Source organism: Procambarus clarkii, chromosome 22, assembly GCF_040958095.1.
Source record: "Procambarus clarkii isolate CNS0578487 chromosome 22, FALCON_Pclarkii_2.0, whole genome shotgun sequence".
NCBI classification, from domain to species: domain Eukaryota; kingdom Metazoa; phylum Arthropoda; class Malacostraca; order Decapoda; family Cambaridae; genus Procambarus; species Procambarus clarkii.
Window position 1 is genome coordinate 31,385,930 of NC_091171.1, and position 26,203 is coordinate 31,412,132.

At 39.2% G+C, this 26,203-nt stretch overlaps 1 protein-coding gene across 4 annotated transcripts in view; it reads right to left on the reverse strand.

Moving 5' to 3' along the window:
• Positions 1 to 6,231: 6,231 nt before the first annotated feature.
• Loxl2 (Lysyl oxidase-like 2) overlaps positions 6,232 to 26,203 on the reverse strand; it is an 87,561-nt gene continuing 67,589 nt past the window's right edge. For 2 of the 4 annotated variants that reach the window (XM_045743142.2, XM_069328801.1), the window contains exon 9: positions 7,269 to 23,948. In XM_045743142.2, the coding sequence (XP_045599098.1) occupies positions 23,826 to 23,948 (123 nt within the window). In that variant the 3' untranslated portion in view covers positions 7,269 to 23,825. Of the gene's footprint in view, positions 6,655 to 7,268; positions 23,949 to 26,203 lie in introns of those variants that run through there. The other 2 variants (XM_069328800.1, XM_045743133.2) reach the window with 2 other exon arrangements.

Sequence of the window (26,203 nt, forward strand, 5' to 3'; positions counted from 1 at the left end):
ATTCGATGCTATCACACGGCCAAAATCTTCAACTATTAAATAACTTGATGGACACTGGTTAGGAGCATAGCGTGTCCTCATAGGCAAGTTCTACCTCAAGCCGAGTTCAAATTGTGACATTTATGTACAGCTTCACAACCATCACAGTTTTGTTACTCATTGTCTTGATTTATGAGAGGTAAAGGAATGTTGTGTTGTGTGGTGGGTATATGTTACTTGCTGCAGGCACTATAGTACGTTGAACAACTTTGCATTAGTTGTCTTACAGTTTTAAGGCTGATATAAAAGCTCAGCAAAACTGCTAAATGTTCAAACTTGTTAAGAAAAAAGTAGACCCTCCACTTAGGATTTTTTTTAATATTTGTAAAGTTGCTGTTGAGAATCAATTTTCTAGAATTAAATTATATACTGTATTTGCAGAATTGCAACCTAAGAAGTCCATTCAAATGCATTTTAGCATTTCTTGTATTCACTACAAAAAAAGTAACTAAATAGGCCTAGATTAGGTTATATTCATGACCTGCTTTAATTAAGCATATTTTTTTATCTGTATTGTACATTTATTTTACTTATTACATAAATGAAAGAAATAATGTTATTGTAACATTATCTTTTTTTTGTGTGTGTGTATCAGTTATGAAGAAAATTATGATTGACTATATACATTATCTTATTTAATATATGGTTCCCATAATATTTAATAGAATGTTTCACTAATTGTTTCATATTTGCCTCCATCAATATGCTCAGTATGTTTCTCAATATGTTTCTCTGGTTCTACAAATTGCTTAATGTACAGTACCAGAATTTAAAAAAAATCAGCCCCTTCAACTTTCTAGTCCTATATATAAAGGACTTCCTACTTACTGCGCTGATTCCATGTTCAATATTCTGGATACAATTCTTTTTTTAAATGTTATTCTCCATGATAGAGGTGCATGGGAGACCACCTTCTGAGATGCACCTCATGTTGTTCTTTGGACAAGACTCACGGTACTAAAAAGATTGTACGAGTATATTATGACTTATATTACTGCAATTATTTCATCATGTATAGATCTCTATAGCAGAGATGAGGTGTACAGTTTTGAAAAAGTTTAATATGTTGATGTAGTTCCTAAATTTCTATATATGAATGTCTTGTTTGGAGTGACAACAGACACCCCATCCTCCTGTTTAAATAATACTTTGTGTAACTACGTGGGCTATACATACATAGATGGATAATTAGGTAATAACGGATAATAATTAATTAGATAGTAGAATTTGGTACTACTGTATTCACTTTATATCCAAAAAAATAAAGCTTAAAACCAAACAAATATTCCTAGGCCTATTATAGCACATAAATGTACTATATTAGGCCTCAGATAGTGTGTATTAGGCCTAGGAAGGTTAGGTTAGGTTAAATTCTCTTTGCATGATCAGTACAAAAACTTTCCCATTTTGTCCAAATTCAATAGTACCGATCTCTACTTTCTAATTGCCTTTTACGTCAATATGTCTGTACGATGGTCCTCATGGATACTATAAGTACTACCTAAATAGGAAGATGGGCTGGAAGAGAGCAGGGGTATAGTATAGTCTTCTGTACTACAGCAGAAGTTGAGTATGCTCACTTGTACCACAAGAGAGGTTGAGTATGCTCACTTGTACACAACAGAAGTTGAGTATGCTCACTTGTGCCACAACAGAGGTAGAGTATGCTCACTTGTACCACAGCAGCTACAGGTCATTACACTTTTGAAATAAAGCTTCATTAAAATTCATGTGTTTATGGTTTTTGCTGGTGAGGTACACTTGAGCTTCCTCACAAGTCTTGAAGAGTCCTTCTGTAACAGCTCAGTCTAGATAGGATTTTATGCATTTTAGTAGATCTCAAGCATTGATACAATTCTGAAACTTTACCTGAAACTAGTGCAGGAGATTTTTGACCTCCTGTAAGTAGTTACAGTAATTGGGTTTTCTGCTAGACTAAAAGAATTAGTTTTCAATTAGGTCATTAATGCATCGGTCATTAATGATAACTCTGGGCATGTGTATACAATTATCTGGAACGAGAATGGTAGCTACTGTACTGGTAGTAACAAAATGGGATGATTGTTGTCACCCTTTAACCCCCTAAACGTATACGCTTTCTAAGAAATGGTTTTTATATTAGCTTCCAACTGAGACACCTAAAAAAATGTTCTGAAATTGCTCCTTTGGATTTTATCGTGGCCTGCAGTTACATAATTACATATGGTAGTGCAGTATTAACATTCATTTTGTAAAATTTTAAAAGTTGTTACATTTTCAAGGGCTCCCTTAGTTAGAATATAGTCCCCCGTAGCTTAGCCCATTTTCTCAATTACCACTCCATAAAAAATGCAGCGGTTTTGCCTAGCCAGAAGCGTTAGATCCTAGGCAACTGACCTAACCTACTGGAGCCAATAATCATTAGACCCATGAAGCATCACTATTGCAGTAGTTTTAATTTCCTTAAACCACTGCAATTTTTATGCCAGGGTCAATAGTGTGTAAATGTAGTGTGTTTAATAAGAGGACAGGTTGCATAGCTTGCCCTTAGCAAAAAGTTATTTCAAACTTAATCCTAAATATTCGCTTCACTTCGGTGAGTACAAAACCCTGGGCTTCGACATGTGATATTTACCCGATCCGAAAATGCCAATGACACTAAGGAAACTCATCATTGTATGCTTGATCATGCCAGGTGTCATAACATAATTGAATTAACAGTTGCTCTACAAAATACAAGAGATATGTCTGCTGACATTCTCTTCAATTAGTTATTTTTGGCAGCTGCATGATAAGTCATACAATGTGTATAATGTTCCATCATTGTAAGAAAGGCAGAAATATTCAATACTATTTCTATATCCTGTTTTTGATGTTTACATGATGTCCATTTTCAAACCAAAGATGTATAGTTTTAGGAATGACGTTAAAGAATAAAAATATTATGGCCTGAAGGGCATTATGCTAGACATTTTTCATAACCCTTAATCTATACTTAATCTATATATAACAATATTAATCATGCTTTCAAAAAGACAGTACTGTGCTATATGTACTGTATGTATGTAATGCTGTCGGCTCAAACCAAACTGAACAGTCCCAAATTCAATTTCCAAATAAGTTGCAACATTTGGATACGTTTCCTTAAACCTGCATCAGGTTTCCTTATACCTGATGCAGTAAATAGGTACCTCGGAGTCAGGCAATTGTTGTGGGTTGCATCCTGGGAAAGGTCAGATATTGACCTAGGGGGGTATCTAAGTCGATAAGCCGATAGGCTTTCTGTCCCTGACTCAACCACTTAGACTAGATGGTAGAGCGACGGTCTCACTTCTTGCAGATCGGCATTCAATCCCTGACCATCCAGGTGGTTGGATACCATTCCTTGCCTCCGTCCCATCCCAAATCTTTATCCTCGTCCTTTTCAAGTCCTATGTAGTCGTAATGGCTTAGTACATTCTCCTGATAATTACCTTACCTTACTGTCCCTGACAATGGGAATCAACAATTACCAAGACAAGTTTCTTGGTGCAAAATAGTTACCAGTATTTCAATATATGTTTTAATAACATTCCTTCTACTGTATATAAAATAAATGTTCTGTGAACGATAAGTTGATTTGACTATTGAAATAGAATACTAAAGGTGGTGGTGTTATGAGAGGGTTGAGTGCTAACGAGCTCCAGTGTTTGAGATTTTGGGTGGGATAAGCAAGACAAACCAAAGTGAACAAGTTCATAAACGTGTGTGAAAATCTGCCAAACGGACAGAAGCCAAAAAAGTTTAAGAAACAAAGCAGAAATAATGTTTTCGAATGAAATAGCGAGAGCACATGGTGACCAAAATAAAGATGGCTGCCAACAAGAAGGACAAAACAGAAAAGATTAATTTTGATGGTTTTGATGAAGATATTAGCAGGCAACCCGTCCTCAGACCAAGTACTTTCCATCCAGCAGTCAACCTCAAAGACGCATTCACAAATTTTAATATGCTCTTTATTCAAAACAGGAATTTTCTTAAATATAAATTAATATTATTATATTAGCATATTTAGGCATTTAGGTTCTGTTAAACCAGCAAATAGTAGAACCAATTAGGAAAGAAAACACCTTAGATCTTATTTTTACAAACTATGATGAACTGATTAGGGACATAATGACTACAAATACATTTTATTGTACTCAGATCACAATGTAATTGAAGTTCAGGCATGCATGGGCAATAGAACTGTGCAGCCAGTCTCAAATCCAAGATGAGGATAATTCAGCAAATTTAATTTAAATATAAAAACTGATTAACTGGGGACAAATAAACCAAACCCACACAGAAATATGCTGGGAAAGACAACCAGATAATGCAAACTTAAACCAGAACCTGGAGAAAATAGGTACAGTAGCATTAAAAATATTTGCAAGTCACATACCACTAAGGAGAAGAGAAAAAGATGCAAAACAGAATGAGAACGGTGTTCCCTCTATAGGTGGCGAAAACAAATTGCAGAACATCTCAAACGCTCAACTCTATCCCAAGAACGGGAAAGAAGGCTATGTAGAGAAATAGAAAGGACTGAGCTAAGGTTGCAAGAATCATATAAAATCCAGGAGGCAAAGAGAGCAAAAGGCCGTAAGTGAAATAGAGAGGAATGCAAAATACTTTTTCTCCTATGCAAAATATAGAACAAAAACTACATCCTGCATTGGGCCCTTGAGCAAGAGTGATGGAACCTTCCAAATGATAGCAAATAAATGAGTTTAATGTAAAGCCATTATCAAACCATATATCAAATGTTACCCTAACCCCACTTGACTTTGAAGTAGCCATAGACAGCATGCCCATGAACTCTGCACCATGCCCAGACTATTGGAATTCTATATTCATCAAGAATATAGGCAATGTGACAATTCATCACCAAGCAATGTGATGTAGTCATTGCGTGAATTTGCCTTGGCTATAGGCACATTTGGTAGGTTAGTGAGGCTGAGCCACTACCAGAATATTCAGATTGTAAACTCTTTGACAAACCTTTAAGGCATTCACTAGAACACAGCCCGTCCTCCAAAAATGGGGAGGTAAATGTAACAGCCCCATAAGTGCAATTATGTACTATGTACGACAGTCGGGAATTGTACTTATTTTTACTTAGTATTAAACCGTACTGTCAAATATATTGTGAATATTTGAATTTACCTGAGAAGCTGGATAGAAAACCACAACCTAACCTAACCATCTTAATTTTTGAAGATAAGCATTTTATTGCTTCTTAATTACAATTACTACTTAACCTATAGCTATGTTGATATTACAGTTTTATAAAACAAATAAAACAAAACTAAAATATTTCCATATTCAATATTTTACAGAGTAATCTCTGTAAAGTAACTCAGGATATTTTCAAATTTTGTATAAAATCTCTATTGTTTAATAAAACTGAAAAAGAAATTCTTGATATTTAAAACTTGTGAATAGCAAATTAAATTTTAAAACTTCATCCCATAATTTTGAGTGTCTTAACAGAAAATGAGAATAAATGTGGAGGTAAATGTAACAGCCCCATAAGTGCAATTATGCACAATGTATGGCAGTCAGGAAATGTGCTTATTACACTTAGTATTAAAACGTACTGTCAATTCGGAGGATGGGTTGATTATATTGTTGAATGTGAAACCGTAAAATATTTTAGACCTCCTGGCCTATTGTACCACCAACTGTGTAACTATTTCATTGAATTTGGTGTACTGGCCAACATCCTAACAATTAATCCTAAATTTACTTGTCTGTTTTAAAGAATGAAGAACAATTTTATTTATTTTATTTTTAAGTTGCATCTCCTATGAACCCATCCCTGCCCTTGTGTGGCAGGGCACAATAAAAAGTTGGATTTACAAATTCGCAAATTGAAACATGTACACTGTCTAATTTAGTTAATTGTAACCATGATATACATATGTGCTTCAGCCTACAGTTTAGACCTGTTGTCTTGTGTATAATCCTCTGCCCTGTGTGACAGTGAATACCAGCATTGTCCTCAGGTCCCCAAGGTATTGTACTTGCTCCGGTACTTTTCCTCATCCTCATATCAGATACTGTATAGACAAAGATATAACAATAGTACTGTATCATCCTTTGCAGATGACACTAGAATCTTAATGAGAGTAGACAATATAGAGGACACAGCAAACCTCCAATCTGATGTTAATAAAATATTTCAGTGGGTCACAGAAAATAATATGCTGTTTAATGAGGATAAATTTCAGTTACTGCACCATGGAAAAAAAAAAAAACATCAAAGCAGGAATCACATATAAAACTTAGTGAAACCACACTATTGAAAGAAAAAGCAATGTAAAAGATATAGGAGTAATTATGCTGGAAAACCTTACTTTTAAAGAACACAACAAAGATGCTGTCCTAACTGCAAGAAAAATGACAAGTTGGATAACAAGGACCTTCCAAATAAAAGAGGCCATGCCAATGATGATACTTTTTAAGACATAGTGCTCTCAACAATGGAATATTGTTGCACTCTTAACAGTTCCATTCAAATTGCTGACCTGGATCACTTGTGCTGATCACTTGTGCGGTCTTGTCTTGAATACTGGTCAGTACTCACTTCTCCATTCAGAGCAGGAGAGATTGCTGAAATAGAGGGAGTACAGAGAACATATACGGGCTACATAAATGAGATAGAGCATCTAAATTATTGGGATCGATCTTCGCGTCGGCGTGGTCAAACTAGACTACTGGCCTAGGACAAGGCTGCCAAGAGGGAGATGAGACTATCTCCCTATGGGGGAAATAAAATTATCTAAGACTATATATATGTATGTTGCTCCCCGACTTATAAGCCTCCCTTGCCTCATAGATCCAGATTCTATTTCTAGCTCATTATAGGCAAAGATGTATCTTCCCAAGGCTTGTCTGGTGACCAGCACTATGCTCTGAGAGCTACTGAGGGGGGTATTCTCAGAAACAACGTAAAAACATCCATCTGATCAAGATTTTTTGTACCATCTTATGATTCTTGAATGATATCGGTCACAGTGCAAGTATGTGGTACACAAACTAGTCACTGTAGCAGCAATAATTAATCTAATGGTATCACTGTAGCAGCAATAATTGATCTAATGGTATAGTCCCAGGTACTCTAACTGTTACCTTACAGAAAGTCTTATTCAAAAGACAAATGGTATTATATTTAAGGGCATTAAAGGAATTTTACGACATACTGTAATAGGATAATGAAAGAATGATCATCTTGAAAGGGGCTAGAATTAATAAACAAAAATACAGTATACAAAATACGTAATGTTACTGAAAATATTCCATATTTATTTGACTTTTTATTTACAACAGAAGTTTACATTATTTAGCTACATAAGGTTCAGCAAGGAATTGTAGATACTTAAAATTAGGGTGTTGAGAGTATCAGAACTTTACTTTCTGAACTGTTCTTCTACAATCCATGCACACGCATTGTGCACAGTGACCATAAAACATGCCAGGCTCTGTTGACCTGCTTCCTCACAGAGACATGTATCTTTGCTAATGGTCCGGCCATGTAAAATGAGGAGAGGAGATAGCAACGAACACAATCTGCCACACTATGAGACCAGCTTGCTATCAAAGCAGAAAAAACTATCAATGCCTCCTTATTGTAATAATTATCATACAGAAAAACAACACTAAGCCCAGGCAATCAGAACATGCTCAGCAGGGTTGGAACAAAATGGGAGGACCATTTAATGGAATGCTCAGAAGGTTGCAATTTCAATACTCTCAATTTGTCATTTATGAGCTAGCTCTCATTCCTCTCCAAGCCAATTTCCATGTAAATAAGAAGAAATTGTATTAATATACTGTAGAATAATGATTATAAAATGTAGAAAACATATTTAAGGAAGTAGGTTCAAGAAGGGAGTGTTGAACAGGGGATCCAGGGTTCAAAGTAAAAAAAGTTGAACTGCTGAGCGCCACACATCAGAAATGAGAACAGAGCACAGAAGGTAGGATAAAGACTGCAAAGGTCCAATCTGACTTTCAATGGCCCTATGATCATATGATCATAGACACACATGATCTGAATGTGTCATAAAAGAGGAGAAGGCGGTTAGAAGTGTCATGTACATCCAGATATCATGAATACAAGGGTGGGGTGGGGTGGGTGTAGGAGTAGAGGGGAGGAGGGGGAATGTGGAGCCCAGTCACACACAGAGATCACACTAACGTGATGCATCAAATGAACAAATCTACAAGGGCCGTGACGAGGATTCGAACCTGCGTCCGGGAGCATCCCAGACACTGCCTTAATCGACTGAGCTACGACAGGGTACTGTAAAAGGGTTGAAACCGAAGTTCTACTGAACTTACTGGATCCCGTAGCCTCTCCGAGGCACAAACCAGGCTTTTACACAACCCCCCCCCCTGCACCCGAGCTATGTCAATAGGCCGTTCTCCCTCTTTCCTCTTCGTTTGAATCCTCGTCACGGCCCTTGTGGATTTGTTCATTTGGAGCCCAGTGTTCACTACATTTGACCACTCAACAGAGCACTTGAAAGATACGAGTCCAAGTACAAGAAACCTAAGAACAGAGTTGATGAACAACATTCTCCAGCAGTTGCACAAAGAAATCTGCTCAAGGCTATCGCTGAGCACAAAATGTGGGGTAACCCACAGCCAAATAAAATAAGGCTGTATACTAATAATGCCCCAAAAGTAGGAGGGAGATTCATTCTTAGCCGAGACATCCTCGAGGGAAGGAGTGATCCACATTTAAGCAGAAGGTAAGAAACCCCAAGACCACTTTCAAGAACCATGAAGAAGCAAAGATGAAAGAGTCTTTGCTAGTCAAAGAAATATAGGTAGAGATGTACAGTCAACTCCAACAACAGAGGCTCCAGAAGTCTAGTGGTAAAAGGCATTGTTGTTCACCATGGTAATATCGTCTCACAGACATAACATAGGAGAAAAACCCACATTATTATTCTCATTATTCATTGAGATGTAAATCTCGTGCTAACCACATACTCAGACCTTGACAAAGCACTCAGAAGAGTGCGGAAGACTTTGTGAAATTCTTTATATAAATTTCACAAATACATAAGTGTGGGATTTTATCCTATATTAGACAATATTCCAAGAATCCATGAATAGCCATAAGGAAAAGTGCATTAGCAGAGCTTCAAATACAGAAGAAACATGGCAAAGGTTCAAAGAGCTAGAAAGAATGTCAAACAATATTATTCGGGTGGCAGGAAAAAGCCCAAACACAAGAGGGGAAATTTGTAACCTGGCTCACATACAGGTTGCAGTAAAACAGAACCAAAAACTCCAAACATGAGGACTGGCTGTCTCTCAACAAGTCTGAGCAACTCTGACTGCTCTTGATACTTTGGGACAGATGAAGATCCTGAAGATCAGTAAATGAGTAAGAAGCTCTGGAAATCAGGGCTGAATTTCCTACATGGAAGCAAGCAAAATAATGTGGCCTGTAAAGCTCTCCAACTTCAACAGGATGGAGAGCAGCATTTGCATCACAGCACAACAGATAAGTCATCTCCCAATGCTCACAATCAAGGCATAGCATAATGGAACCACTCAAGAGGAGAGAAACTGTGTTGATAGCTACGATAATTTAATAATTCAGTTTGTTGGGGACAAGTAGCCTGTATATATGCTAGGACTATATCGAGGTTCCCTCCCAAAGTCGAACTACTGACCCTCCCCCAGGATGCAATTCCACAATAGTTGATTAACTTCGATACCTATTTATTGCTAGGTGAACAGCTGCATTAAGTGAAAGGAAACATGTTCAACCATTTCTATCCTACCTGGGAATCGAACCCAGGATTCCCGATTGTGAGTCGAGAATGAACCCAACTACATGACCAAGACCCTCCCTATAACACACTGTGCCAAAGAAGACAGCTCTGACAGCTGTCAGCCTCTAACAATCAGTGTCAGAGAAAGTAACTCTGAACCTAGCTAAAGGAGAAAGCAAATTTCAGAGACCCCAACAATTACCTGTAGGTGACCACAAAGTGTGCACTTGAGAATAAAATCATTAGAAATAACAGTCTCAAAGAAATCAGAAAATAGAAAAACAGGAAAATAGAAACAACTTATATGAATTGGTCTCTGCAGGGTAGCTCACCAATCAGGTGGAAACCAGGCAACAAACAAATGTTGCCAGCTTGCTTGACCCCTATTTATATGTAGTATGTTGCCATCGAGTGGCAGTTGGGTATATTGTGGTGTTCATCTTGTGGCCAGTGGTATATTCAGTAATTATCAGAGTAACTGGTTTCCAGTGAATCCAATGTCTCTCTCTTGCTGGGGGTATGGAGAAATTAGTTTTGTCAACTTTGATTGCAAGCTGGCCTTAGTGTGGGTATATGCACTGTCTTCTTATTCCATTTGAAATGATAGGACCATTAGCAAAGATATCTATTATGGTGAGGGAGCAGATAGACAGAACCTGGCATGTTTTGTGATCTAGATGGACCATATGCATGCATGGAATACAGTACAACCAATGGGGGCTAGCTCATACTCTCAGATTACAAAAATATTATTTTTATATATATAATGTATGTATGTATGTATGTATGTATGTATGTATGTATGTATGTATAAATGTATGTATGAATGTATGTATGTAAGTATATTAAATATATATATTTTTTATTAAGTTACTAAGTACAATTTAGCAGCTAATGAGAGTCACAATATAGCAGTTCAAATGCAGAGCTCAACATCACTGACTTCACTGCTGATAGCACTCAGCTGAAGAATTTTGGAGGGCAACCTCTTCACAAGCTCTTTTGCATTCAAACTTCTACATGTTAAATGAGATAAACTGTTGACTAAATTAAATATCTGGGGCCAGAATTCATCAAGCACTTATGTGTCCACTTATGAGACTTGGACATCTTTCCTAAAACATGGAAGCTTTATTTACATTTATAATACAGCTTAAGAGCTTTGAAGCACTATGAGGTTCTCTATAACAATAACAACATTCAGTTACAAAGATTCAAAGCTCAAATGTTTAAATAACACAGACAAAGCTGCCATGATTGCGGAAAGATGTACAAGTTTCGTAACTGGACATAAGTACTTGACGAATCCTAGCCCTATTCACCATCCTGTACACACAAGTACAACTACACTTCATTTGTGCATGTTAAACTATTAAAGTAGAAACTTATATGTAGTTTGTTTGTATCACTGTAAAGAGAATTCTGCACAATCACAAGAATGTGATATATCCGAGAAAATACTGAAGCTGTACAGTGGGATCAAACCTGTGTGTCCGAGGAGTTCGGGTATGAGGGATCCATCCTGCTGTACACCTTCAATATTTTATCACAGTTAATTGCTAAAAAAAATTTTAATAAAAGTTATTATATACTAAACTTAAAACTAATTAACTATTGCTTGATGGCAGTGAAAGTCTGAACACATTAAATTGAAGCCTAGACTAGTGCGAGTTGCTCTACGAAAACATCATTATACAGCACTGTATATGATAAATTATATTACAATACGTTCCTTTATTATAATTACCTAAGTGTAGTTACAGGACAAGAGCTACATTTGAGATGTGATTACCTAAGTTCACTTAGGTAATTACACATATAGCTCTTATCCTGTAACTACACTTAGGTAATTACACTCTATACCTCTACCACACTTTATTATAAGCAGCATATTTCAATACAAAGTTGACCTAAATAATATTGGACTAAATAAAAACTACCTGCTTGGTGCCTAATGATTCGGTACCTCAACTTTTAAATGGCTCCAATCACTATCTGTGATTACTTCCTGTACTCAAATTACCAAAAGCAATTTTTTGGTTTTGCAAACCATTTTTTGTCATACACACCATAATGTAGGACTTAATTAACCAATCTATTTAAGGATTAAAGAGCACATCATCTCTTTCTAGTGATGATGCCACTTTCTGAGCCACCACAAAGCAGGTGGCTGAATGGTTCTTGTTGCAGAATGAGAGGTGGATAAGTGGTTCTTGTTTCAGAATGAGAAAGTTTCAACGAGAACCCTGGTACACCATAAATTGTTCCATGATATTAGACAGTTAACCAGAGTTCCTAAGTGTTTTACAATGCCTGAGAGAAATTAAACAATAAACTGGCTGACAGTTGGAGTTTTAGACAATTATGCAGTAGTTCAAGTCCCTATTATGCATTATGCCACACATTGCAACAAAGACTGCTCTCCATGTACAGTACTGGCATGTGACACCATGCATATGTTTGGATAAATTCTCTAATTATAACATTTGGTAAAAGCACATTACCATATAAAGCCTGCAATTTTCAGTACCGTTTTTTGCAGCAGATAAGATGCAACTCCACTTAAGACCCATCCCCTATTTTACAAGGAGATTTTGCAGAAATTATTTTTTAGTGCAGTACTGTATATCACAAATTTATTTAAATTTATTTTTAAGGGCAGCTATCCTATTACCCTGTTTTTTCACATGAGATAGATATGACAGCAAGCTTCCTTAATATTATAATAATACATCCTATCTGCCAGAAAAAAAAAGTGTTGAATGTAATGAAACGACATTTTCTGGGTGAGTCCCGGAGGCTCCCTGGAGCTATCCAGGCTGTTATGGATATCCCTAACTTTGGCATCAGTCGATGTGGATGGAGTTCTAGGCCAACCGGGGACCACGAGCCAGAACCTGGCCCCCTCAGAGAGGCACGAGGAGCAATGGCCTATAGAAATGCACAATGTGATTTTGGAGCATTCTATATCTGCCATCGACCGGGATAGGCACTCAGAAAGGTAAGAGCCTCAAAACAAACCCATATTATGGTTAAAAACGACAAAATTGGAGAAACGAGTGGACAGAACTCCCCAATTGAAAACGAGCAAACAAGCATGACGTCACATGAGTCGTGCCGCATGTCTGCGCAGCTCCCCCCTCCCCGGGAGAGGGAAGAGAGAGCCCCAGACCCCCCACGCCGGTGATCCACCCTGCAGTTCTGAGGCTGGATATCAAAATACGCGAAAACCACCGACCGGAGGGAGGGAGGGAGGGTTGCCAGGGAGCCTCCGGGACTCGCCCAGAAAATGGCATTTCAATACATTCAATGCTGGTTTTCTTGGGGAAGTCTCTATGGCTCCATGGAGCTACTTCACCAAAAACTAAAAATAAAGAAGGGGACTTACCCAGGAGGCGGTCAGTGCTCCACATCTCAACTCGAAGTCAAGACAAGCTGCAGTCGCCGACCCAAAGCGACACAGGCCCGATTAGGCCCAGGAACGTTAACTAGGTTGCGTGCAGCCAGGACCTTGTTCGACTGCCAAAAATCCCATGCGCAAATGTCAGCCCAGGACATGTTACCAAAGACGGCAGCAAGAACAGCAACCTTACGAATGTCACGGGAATGGGGATAGACCACAGGCTGGCTAGACTTAATAACCCTGCGGACGACCTGAGAGACCCGTACCCACGAACAGAGAAGAAGGGAAACCCAATCAACCCAAAGCACATCCCTGGACACTGATGCCGTGGTGCGCAAATAACGGAGGAGGGCCACAACCGGACACATGATGCACTCCGGATCTAACCAACCAAGCATCAACAACCCAAGGACCCCTCTGGAAAGCAGCAGTCTCATTCTTCACCAGAAAAGAAGGAGATGGCTGCAGACGAACTAACCTATCTCCATGACCAAAAGAGCAGAAACCCCTGCGCTGGAGGAGAGCATGAAGCTCCATAACCCGATCCCACAGGCTAATGCCAACAGGAAAAAGAGCCTTCGAAAAACAATCCTGAAGGGATCACAACAAACTGAGGAGATAGGAGAGCACTCTGTCCAAAGACCAGGACGACTCAGGCCGCACATGAGCAGGCCGGAGGTGAAACAACACACGAGACAGCTTAAGAAATGGAGCAGAAGTAACATATATACTGAAAGCAAGCTGAAGCGGCACTGCCAGCGCCGCACGATACGAGGTGACAGTATTCGGCATAAGATGATGGTCCTGGAAAACCACGAGAGAAAGGACAACACCACCTGAATCGAAAGCAAAGTACAACGACGAAGAGTCAAAAAGAAATGGAAACTTCATCCTGCCATCAAGGCAAAGCTCGCAGGTGGGACACCATCAATGAAGCCATCTGATCACCATACAGATGGTGATAAACTCGAGTTAAAAATACTAAATGCATAGATTCAAGAAGATCGAACCAATTTCTTAACGGACTGGGCCGATCTTCTGAAAAAGATGGAGCCGCGGAAAAATCTCCGCATTCGGTCACCAGGCAAGCAGCGCCTGAAACCACAACTGGGCCGGCAACCACTGGGCCAAGATGACTACCCGCCCTTGGGTAGTCATCATAGTCATTAAGTCTCCAAGTGAGCCAAGACCTGGAGCTACAGCAGAACCAGGGGAAAGAGGCACAGAAACTCCCACTTCGACCAGTCCTGCCGGAAGGCGGCGATTCCGACTGCCTCGTGGTCGTGGAAGAGCGCCACATATACGGGAAGATGCCTCGACCACCCCAACGCGAAAAGGTCCACCTGCGGGCACCCGAACGTCTGGCAAAGTCAACTGAATGAGTCGGCATCGACCGTCCATTCCGTGGACAGGGGAACGAACCAAGACAGGTTGTTCACCAGGACGTTGGACACCGCCAGGAGAGCCAAACCACGAGAACTCAGCAGACGAGTCACCCGAAGCGACCAGCGCCAAACAGCCAAGGACCGCATCGAACCCCCTCGGTTCAGGCAATGAACCACCAGGGAGCAGTCCGAATGGAGCCAGATTGTTGATTCACAGATGAGCCGAACCCTCTAAAGCATAAACCACACATAACAACAAACTCCCGCACCGTGTTGTTGGCCCGACGGAAGGATGGACCCCACCACCCCTGGCCAGCCTGGTAAGCACTGCTTTCTCAAAACCCAAATGTCGAGTACACAATGTGTCAACTTTGTGAAAGAGAAAACATGCACTCTCTTGAACATTATATTGTAGAATGTCTCATACTGACTGACTTTCCCCCTCCTGGGCTAAGGTATGCTGAACTCTGTAATTACTATATGAGTACTGGAACACTTGATGGTATATTGGACTTGTATCCAAGATTGACCATGTAATATATCAATTATACAATGTATATATATATATGATGTAAGTATATAACCTGAGCTTGTAAAAGCACCTTCATCACCTTCAGTGATTAAGTGCTTAATTGCACACTAGTTTCTTTATCAGCTATCTCACCCTGTCAGAGTAAATGAGACAAATGTAATTACCTAAGTGTAATTACCTAAGTGTAGTTACATGATGAGAGCTACGCTCGTGGTGTCCCGTCTTCCCAGCACTCTTTGTCATATAACGCATATGTCATATGTATGTGAATGCATGTGTGTGTGTGTATATATGTATGTATATGTGTGTGTGTGTATGTATATGTATGGGTATAAAGTATATATGGAAGCTGATCAGAATTACATTTCACCTTTGTGAATATACATTAATGACACTATGTAAAAGACACACCAAACACTTTATGTAGGGCATATGTAAATCTGTGTATCTATGTATTTACGTATGTAGGTTAGCTTAGCATTTTAAAACCACCGAATCACCTTCTGTGGTTGAGTGTTCAATAAACCCTTGAACTATATGTTTAACACTTCTCTAACCCTGTCCATGGAGGACAGAAGAAACTGTATATATGCTGGCTAGCATTGTAAATGTGTGGCCACGTCTGTGGTAGAAAATAATAAAAAAAAAAAAGCACTGCCGAAAGACAACGCGTCCGTGAACACATCGAGCGTGGGCTCGGGTAGGCGCTAAAGCATTGAACCCTGAAAACCCTAAAGAGGAAGGCAGCGACGCAAGGCCCCCGGGGGTCGAACCCAGCGATAGAAAGAGAGGCGGAAGGGACGTCTCCGAAGGAACCAGAACAGCCGATGAAGCCAAACCCGACCCGGTGGGTAGACCATCATCGCAAAGTGCAGGCTTCCCCAGAGACCCTCGAGCAACCACAGGGTGACCCGGGAGCCCCTCAGAAACAAGCACATGTGGGACCGCAGCCAATGGAGAGACTCTGGAGGAAGAAACATGAAAACGGTCCGAGAGTCCCCACACAAGACCCAGCCAGGTATGAACTTGGGAAGGAACCAGATGGAACTTTCGCCAGTTCACCAGGAACCCGAACTCGGCTAGCTGGGAAAGCACCAAACCCTCGGCGAGCAGACACGCGGACCGATTGGGAGCCTAAACCAGCCATCCGAAAGGAGGGGCAAAAAACCCAGAGGTTCAGACGGGACAAGCCCAGAATGAACCACAGGTACGCACAGTCCCGTTTCAGGACTGGGAACAGGCGGGAAACCCACCTGATGGACATCGTCGTTTCGACCACGCCCAAGCGCACCCACTTTAAGACGACCGAAAAGAGCGCAGAAAAAGAGGCCTGCTCTGCCAGCCCCGAACCCCCCGAAAAAGGAGGAGCCACCCAACGCCACCGAAGACCGCGAGACACGACCTGAAAAGCCCACGAATCATGAGACCAGGCGTGAGTGAACAGAGAAAACTCCCCTTCCCCCCATCGCCCCATCAATGAGGCAAACCGCGAAAGGGCCGATGCCTCTTACGAGAACCTAACCTGCGCACAGAGTGGGCACCACGCCGACCAGACGCAGCTGGGACCAAAGGCGGAACCGGCTCTGAAACTGGCACCTGTGGCCCACCTTGACAAGCAGAACCGCGAGCCCTGGCACGACCCCTCTGGGAGGAACCCACCCAGAATCCCCGAAGAACAAACAAGTCAGACATTGGGCAGCAGCTGGAGGAAGCTGCTTTCATATATTGTTTGACTGTAGAAGCCACAAAGGACAAAAGGGTGAAGACAATCGAAGAGCCAGGGCCCAAGCAGATTCCAAGGAGAAAGCGAGCACCACTTGCCATCAAGCAAGGCACACAGCGAAAAAATGCAACAACGCATACCTGTGAATATTACGCAAGTACCTGTGAATATTACTCCAAGCTCGCACACCACCAAAAGAGCTGTATTGAAACAGAGGACAGCACAACAAGAGTCTGGAGCTGGAGCCACAACGACCAAGCTGTATCCCATCACCCGAAGAACTACAGGGTGGATCGCCTGTGCGGGGGTCTAGGGCTTCCCCTTCCCCCTCCCGGGGAGGAGGGGAGCTGCGCAGACATATGGTGTGGCTCATGTGATGTCATGCTTGTCTGCTCATTTTCAATTGGGGGAGTTCTGTCCACTCATTTGTCTATTTTCGGCATTTTTAACCAGAATAGAGGTTTGCTTTGGGGCGCTTACCTTTCTGGGTGCCTGTCCTGGTCGATGGCAGATATAGAATGCTCCAGAATCACATGTGCATTTCTATAGGCTATTGCTCCTCATGCCTCTCTGAGGGGCTCAGGTTCTGGCTCGTGGTCCCCGGTAGGCCTACAACTCCACCCACATCGACTGATGCCAAAGTTAGGGATATCCATATCAGCCTTGATAGCTCCAGGGAGCCATAGGGGCTCCCCCCAGAAAAATTGTCAATTATTCCTTCATATGAAAAAAAAGGTGAGCTGCAATGTCAGAAAAAAATCTGTGAAATTTCAATACAGATGCAACAACCTGCAGCATCAGAATGCAAACATATTTTGCCTTCCAGACTTTACAGCACTGCAATGCATGTTAAACACTATTGATGATGTGAAAATCCATCTTCAAGCACTGTAATCTATATATTCATCTCAGTGAATTATGAAAAGTATATACAGTATTACATAAGACTTAATACAACAAATTAGATGACACAAGTTTAATTAATTAATTAAAACATGCTTGGGCTGTTGTCCTACTCTTTTGTCACTGAATTCAAACAAATTTATAATTAAAAATACACAATATGTTACAGACACCCCAGCAAAAACTCTAAGATTTTAAATTACTATAATTGTATAGTAATAGTTTTTTACATTCCACATATGTAAAATATTTATGACCCATTGACATGGTTTTTATGAATGGGAAAAGATGAAGTTGCATGTATAGTTAAAACAATTCAATGATCTGTACCCAACCATATAATCTGAGTTAAGTCTATTCTGCAGTTACCCAGCCATTCATTCTGTGGGTGATGCACATTATGCACATCTATGATCTACCTAAAGAGCAGTTACCCATCCATACATTCTGTGGGTGATCCACATCTATGGTCTACCTAAAGAACAGTTACCCAGCCATTCATTCTGTGGGTGATCCACATCTATGATCTACCTAAAGAGCAGTTACCCATCCATACATTCTGTGGGTGATCCACATCTATGGTCTACCTAAAGAGCAGTTACCCAGCCATTCATTCTGTGGGTGACACACATCTATGGTCTACCTAATGAGCAGTTACCCAGCCATACATTCTGTGAGCCATAAATAAGCTCACAGGAAGCAGCATTGTTGTCAAAAGTCTTCTCTGCGACTTTAAATTCAGGGTTTATTGCCAGCTGAAAATGATACATTAATTTAAAATTAACAATATTAGAAAAAATAAGAAAGATAAATTTAGTACTGTAATCTAAATTTACAATAAACTGTCAAAGTATGAATGTTAACTCCTAAACAATGCAGGATTTGAAACTACTGTATCGAGGTGCACATGACTAAACATTTTTAAATCAAATGGGAAAGTATCACAGAGCAACTGGAGCTCTGTAAGGGTTAAATAAAATAATAGTACATAAGGAGTAATGGAAGAATATTTCAGAGATGTTCATTACCATATGTGTAATTTTAATAGTCAAAAAACAGGCCATATGTCATGCTATTGGCATACTTTTCATCAATTGGCATTAGCCTTGCTTGAAATATTCCAGATCCAGCAAATTTTGCTACATATCTCACTGGCAGCTATCCTAACACACTACTAATTTTCTCGATCAGCTAAACACACACATATCATCCTTGTCACTCACTTAAAACCAATGTTGCTAAAATTGGTGAAAACCCAATTACAGTGGTACCTCGGTTTATGAATGCCCCTCTTTACAAACTTTTCGGGTTACGAGCCAGATTCCTTCGGAAAATTTGAATCGGGTTATGAACTTTACCTCAGAATTTGAGTTTGTTGATACACGTATGGCCGACCTAGCACGTGGTGGCACGGCGATCGCGCCTCAGTTTACCAGTGCCTCCCGCCAAGTGACTATCCTCCCTGAATTCTTAGCAAAGATTAAAAAAAAAATCAGATTTTTGGCTATTTGAGTATAAAAGTTGTTATTATATATCTAGCCATGAGTCCCAAGAAAACCAGTAAGGTTCAAGGCAAGAAAACACATGCGAGAATGACCATAGAGGAGAAACAAGAGATCATTCGTAAACATGAAAATGGTACAAGTGTTGTTGAACTAGCTAGGCAGTACAACAAATCTTGAGGGGGGGAGGAGGAGGAGGAGGCAGTAGAGGTTGTCCTTAACTCATTAATTAAGAAAATGTGCGCAGTATGGGAAGAACTGCAAAGTTTTGCTGAAAAGAATCACCCAGATAGAGCTTTAGCAGGCCATTGCATTGATCTTATTAATGACAATGTGATGTCTCACTACAGACAAGTGTCACAAAGGGAAAAAAATCTTCATTGGAACGATTTCTAGTGAGAACATCAAGCAGTGAGCCAGAAGCATGTCCTAGTGGTATGCAGGCAAAATGTGCCAGTGTGTGTACCCTAGAGAAGTCATCACTGCCTGATGTTACAATGGAAGGGGACTCCCCCTCCTCCCTCACCGTCTTCCATACGCCAACAGGAGTCATCAGTTAAGGTAAATAATAACTTGTACATACTTTTGTAGTGACGATTTGGGTGAATTAGGTATAAAATTTACTTTAAAGTTAATTTTTGGGGGAGTCAGGAACGGATTAATTCATTTCCCATTATTTCTTATGGGGAAATTCGCTTCGGTTTATGAATTTTCGGGTTACAAACCGTCTCCAGGAACAGATTAAATTTGTAAACTGAGGTACCCCTGTATTATATACAAAAAATGCTGTTCATGTCCTTCCACCAGTCACAGTTCTACTCTTCAAAAAATGTCTTAAGTCTCAAACTTTACCCAAGATATTAAAAAAAAGCAAGAGTAACTCTAGTTGACAAAGGAGGTGATACAACTGACAAACAATTACAGTCCAATACCAAACTTACCAGTACAGTATTATCAAAAATATATGAAAAGAGTATGTACAAGCAGCAGTACACCTACCTAGTAAGACTCAATGTACCAAGTTCCACCCCTCTAAGCTTAAGATTCCAATGGAGTACCAATGAAGCCATTACAGTATCAGTTTATTTGACTTAATCCACAAAGCCTTTGACAAAAATGAGTTCCCAATTGACCTCTTCATTGACCCGAGAAAGGCCTTTGATACCATAAATCACAATAACCTTTTACTTAAACTTCATCACTATGGAATTCTAGACCTTGCTCTGAACTACTGTATATCCAATCATATCTCAATAATGGACACTAAATATGTAGTTATCAATGACATAACCTTTTCCACACTGCCAATACCTACAAGAGTGCCACAAGGCAGCTTCATAGACCTAATTTTTCTTATATACTGTACATCAATGACTTGCCAAATGTCTTTAACATTCTTAAACCTACACTGTTTGCTGATGATACTACCTTCATCTTTTCAAACCCCAACCCACACACTCTAAATAATATTGCAAATATTGAGTTAAAAATGTTCACTCATTGATGTCAACCTACAAACTCACAATATAGAAAAGATGTACATTTTAGTTGGAAACAAATCATCAAACCAAATACACCTTCAGATTAACAAAATAAACATTAATAGTAAAAATGAGGGAAAGTTCCTTGGCCTATACACAGACAAGAGACTTAACTTCAGTATTCACATAAAGCACATCGCCAAAATAGTTGAGTTAGTAGCACAAGGTGGGATACTATTGTGATGAAATTAGGTACTTCATCATTCTACTTTTGAATGAAGTATAGGTTGAAATTATTTGTACAGCATAAGGAAGAGTTCCATATATTGGGTCCTTTTATTTACATAGGACTTTTACTTATATTTAGTTTGCCTGGGAATATCAAAGAAATATTTATTTATGGTGTGAGATTCATGGGTTCTTTTATGTCCAGCTTGGAAAAATTTCAAGGCAGGAATTGGAATTTAGGAAAATTCTTTGCAAGTGTAAACAGCATAAGAGAATGTGTGGAGTGAGTGCATGTTAGCATGTTTCGGGATTTGAACAGGGGCTGTGTGTTGTCTGAAGACAAAGTTTGTTGTAGTTCTGATAGCTGATTTTTGCTGGGTAATGCTGGACTTGAGGTAGTTTACAATGGTTGAACCCCATGCCCAGATATTACCAGAAGTTAGGTAGGGATAGATTAGTGAGTAATATAGTGTGAAAAGAGCCAGAGTTGGGGACATAGTATCAGATTTTTTTAGAATAAACCAACAGTTTTAGATACTTGTCTTTTACTATCTAGAAATGTACAGTACAGTAACTACACGTACATAAATATATCATTTCTTTTATCACCACTTAGTATGTATAGTAATTATGTGAATTCAGATTCTGTCATTATATACTTGTCATTACATATATTACTGAACCAAGATTGAATGTTTTATCTTCTAAATTTAAATTAATTGCAAATTCTGCGTTAGCTTTAGAACCACTCTGAAATGCAATGCGTGTTAGGGGCTTTGCAAGAATATATAATTTAATCACCAATATAAGTACTTTCACAACCCATTGCACCTTTTTGCATTTATAAATAAATAAATTAATAAAGTTAAGAAATAAGAAGCATATTATTACAACCTGATAAGCTAGATCAGGTTGCTAAGCTAGTTTTTCCCTAGTCTTTTTCCCTAATGTCTAATTTTTCATATTTTTATTTATATGAATAAAAGCATATTAAAAGCATATTAAAAGCATATCTGAGCGTATCTGAGCATATTTGCATAAAATCAGGTACAGTATTACAAGCAGACTTCTTTGAACTGTGTTATGGATACAGTTATTAAATACATAGCTAGTTTATTCATGAACTTAAAAGTTCCATGAAAGTAAACTTCAGAGGAAGAAATTGTAAATGTACCTACATAAACTACCTGAGACCTCACAGCTAGTGTAGCACCATGAGACACAAGGAAAGAGGCTTCAAATAATAGATTATAAGAGACTACAAACAATTACTTGAGTTATACTAAATAATAATAAAGAATTTAAATAAGGCAACACAATAAAAAAACACATTACTGTACTTTTAAAAATATAGTACAGTACTGTACAAAACTAAATTTTAAATAAGAATTAAATAAAATTATTATGAGTACTCAAAGCTGTACATTAAAACACTCACATTCTGATGACGCTAAAACGCATCATCTGTACTCCAATAGTAAACGTTTCAATAACATTAAAATGCTTCATCCGATTGCTATTCATAAACATTCATACATTCATCACTGTTGTGCATAATCTATTTTATATATTCTTTTGTTTTTGCTTCTGTTCTGAAGAGAATTCATTTGCAAATATTTTCGTACCAAATTTATAGTTATAACCCAACAAATAACTAAGAAAACATAAAATGACTGTAAACATTTTAAGGACTTGATAAGCCTACTATGTTTATATTTGGGAATGTGAGAGAAGAGCAAAATTCTGGGTTGCATTCTGGGTCAGTAATTCAACCTTGGTAGGAACCTCGATATAGGTCTAACGTACTTGAATACACTCTTGCTTCCTGTCCCCCAACACAATGAATTACAGTATTATTATTATTATTATTATTATTATTATTATTATTATTATTATTATTATTATTATTATAGCGAGATCCCCTCCAAGATCAAATTACTGACCCTTCCCAGGATGCAACACCCATAACAAGCTGACTAACTCCTGGGTACCTATTTACTGCTAGGTGGGCAGGGGCATTAGATGAATAGAAATGTGCCATTTCTATCCCACCTGGGATTAGAACCCAGAATTCTCAATTGTGACTCAAGAAAGAACACGACTTTACTACCAGGACCCTAAAAGTTAAAAGGTTGAAAGGCCTTTGAAATGTTCAAAGATCTTACACTGAATGCATTCAAAAATGTATTGAAGTAAATGGATGTCGTTTTGAACATGTATTGTAACTGATAAACTAATAAATAATTCATAAATTATAGTAAACAAATTCTAGTGGTGTTCCTTTTATACTTTGCCTATGGGGCCAGACTTTTAGGACACACTGTACAGTGTATATGAGGGTAAACACATTATATTTATACAAATACATACTATACTGTACAGACCAAAATATTTTACTCTTATTTATTTGGAGTGCATTTTATTTAACTTTGCCTTAGTAAGTGTACATGCTTCAGATTTAAATGGTAAGGTAATTTTAGCATATTTAATGTTATATATACTGAATATGAGAAAATACACTTACTACAGAGTAATAACTGGTAGAAAATAAAGAAACATTTTCATCATGCATTTTGTCTACAAACAGAGGAAGATGCACTGGATATTCAGGGCTGTGCAAGTGAGCAGTTGCCAACCAATGCACTGGCAAACACTCACGGTCGGGCAAGTGAGCAGTAGCCAACCCATGCACTAGTCAGGGCCAGGCAAGTGAGCAGTTGCCAATCCATGTACTAATGGATGCTCAGGCCCGAGCAAGTAAGCAGTTGCCAACATGGTGGATGCTCAGGAACAGGCAAATGACCAGTTGCTAACCCATGCACTAGTGGGCTCTCAGGGGCGGGCGAGAGTGCAGTTGCCAACCCATGCACTTGTCTCACTGTAGATAAGTTCACACACGGCTGCATTGTTATCAAAATTCATCTCAGCTACTTTGTACTCGGGATTAACTGCTACCTGGTGGAAGGTATATGATCTCTAAATAGAACATTGAATATAATGAAATACCATTTCAGGAGCCTCTCAGTGGCTCCCTAGGACTTGCCCAGTGCCATATCTAACACACCAGCATCGACGAGTGTCTTACAGTTTACTGAGAGCCCATACCAGAATCTTGCTGAAAAGATGCTACAAAGACTAACACACACTATTAAATATTTGGTACAAATACCAAAACCTCAAAACTATACCAAATACCAAAATAAAAACAACTTCATCACTTTCCCTCCCACCGCCACAAGGCAGTATTAGTTAACCAAAGGTTCAGCAAGGCTACCACCATCACACTTGAGTCTAAACATGCCCCATACAACCCACAGGTAAACAGGAACAACAGGGCTGGAAACAGGGAGCCAGGGAGGGGATGGGGGGCCACCAAGAAAGAGACATTTATTTAAACTGTGTATCACTAGTGGCTTTAAAGTAGTTATTTATTACAACTAGTAGTAGTTGTAACAAACAACTACTTTAAGGCCTTGAAATCATTCATTTTTCTTCATATTGTTGTCTGACTGGTCTCCATTCAGTTTCTTGAGTGCATGCCATTGTATTGACTTGAAATACTTAAAAAATATTTTAAGTTTGTACAAATGTATGTCTGCTCTATATATTGAACAATGTAGCCTATAAGAGATATTACTGGAGCAAAAGTGGAATTGTTCAAGAAACAATAGGCAAGTTTCTGCAAGAAGTGCCAGACCAACTGCACTGTGGTCGATATGAGGGCCTGCAGGCTATTTAGAAGCAGGTTCCTACAAGAAGTATTGAACAAGTTTTGAACAAGCATTGAACATACTCTACTGTATGAATAAAAGAATGGTCCAACAGCCTGTTGGACCAAGTTATCATGTTAGGCCTGGCTTCAGGAAGGGCTTAGGTAGTAGAACTCTCAGAACTCACTCCATGTATACTCCAGGTATACCCACTATGTAACTACTTTAACTTGTCCAATATATTGTTTATTGTATGAATAAAAGAATAATACAATTATTATTATTTTTGTACATTATTATTACTGTATTATTATTATTATTACTATTATTATTATTATTATTATTATTATTATTATTATTATTATTATTATTATTGTATTATTATTATATCAACTGGAGCTCTGAGGTGGCTCAAACCCGCAACTGAAAATCCTAGCCGCTGACACTAACCACTGGACTACCCTGTGGTCCAGTGGTTAGTGTCACCTAGTCAGCTCAGAGCTTTATTTGATTTTCTAAGTAGATATGTAACACATTAGTGTGATTTCTTTGTGTATCTGATGTTGGCACGTATGGTGGATGAACTACATTGCCTACACCCGGGTGCTTGGGGATCATATGTAAAACTTGGACTGGTTTCAGGAGCCTCAAGCCTTCCTGTGATTTCAGAAGAAATCCGGTTGTAAGACTATTCCAAGTCAGCGGCTGGGGTTCTCTCGGACACGGGTTCTAGTCACCTCAGAGCTCCATTTGATTTTCTAGTCGATATATATATCACATTAGTGTGATATATGGGGCCAGACTTTTAGGACACCCTGCACAGTATATGAGGGGTAAACACATTATATTTAGTCCTCTAGGTTTCCTGAGGCTTCAATTGAAGCCAAGTCAGGGGGTTTTCACACATTGCCCCCATGCACTCCTAGACCACACCCAAAAGGTGGTGATTCTATGCGGAAGTGAACAATTCTACCTGCAGTTTCTCATGTAGCAGCCTTAAAAGAAATTTTCCCCAGCCAAACTAGGAATAAACACCCGAGGAGCTGATTTGGGACATGTGGCCAAGACCAAAGACTCCACATCTGATTATAAAAACATGGACTGAGCACTCGGCTCTGAAAGAGCTACATCCTGAGTACAAAAGTGCCAGGAATGCAAAGCACACACTCCTGTAAATATGCAGCTGCCTCCTGAGATAGAGGCTAAAATGCCCAGCAACAACACATTGCATACATGATGGTAAAAGGCCCTTTAATACAGCAGGAATAGTGCTTGAGACAACAAGGATGCCCATTGTGGTCAAAAACCCCTGTGGAACAATTCACAAGGCTGTATGTATCAGACTAGCCCTGAACAAGGTGGAGAAACCATCACAAAACCAATACAAACACTAAAATATTATCACCAAAAGACACAGGAGCAATTTTACATTGTTTTCACTTGAAGGGAGGTTTCAAGTGCTAGAGAAAACTTGCTGCCAAACATACATCCTGTTAACCA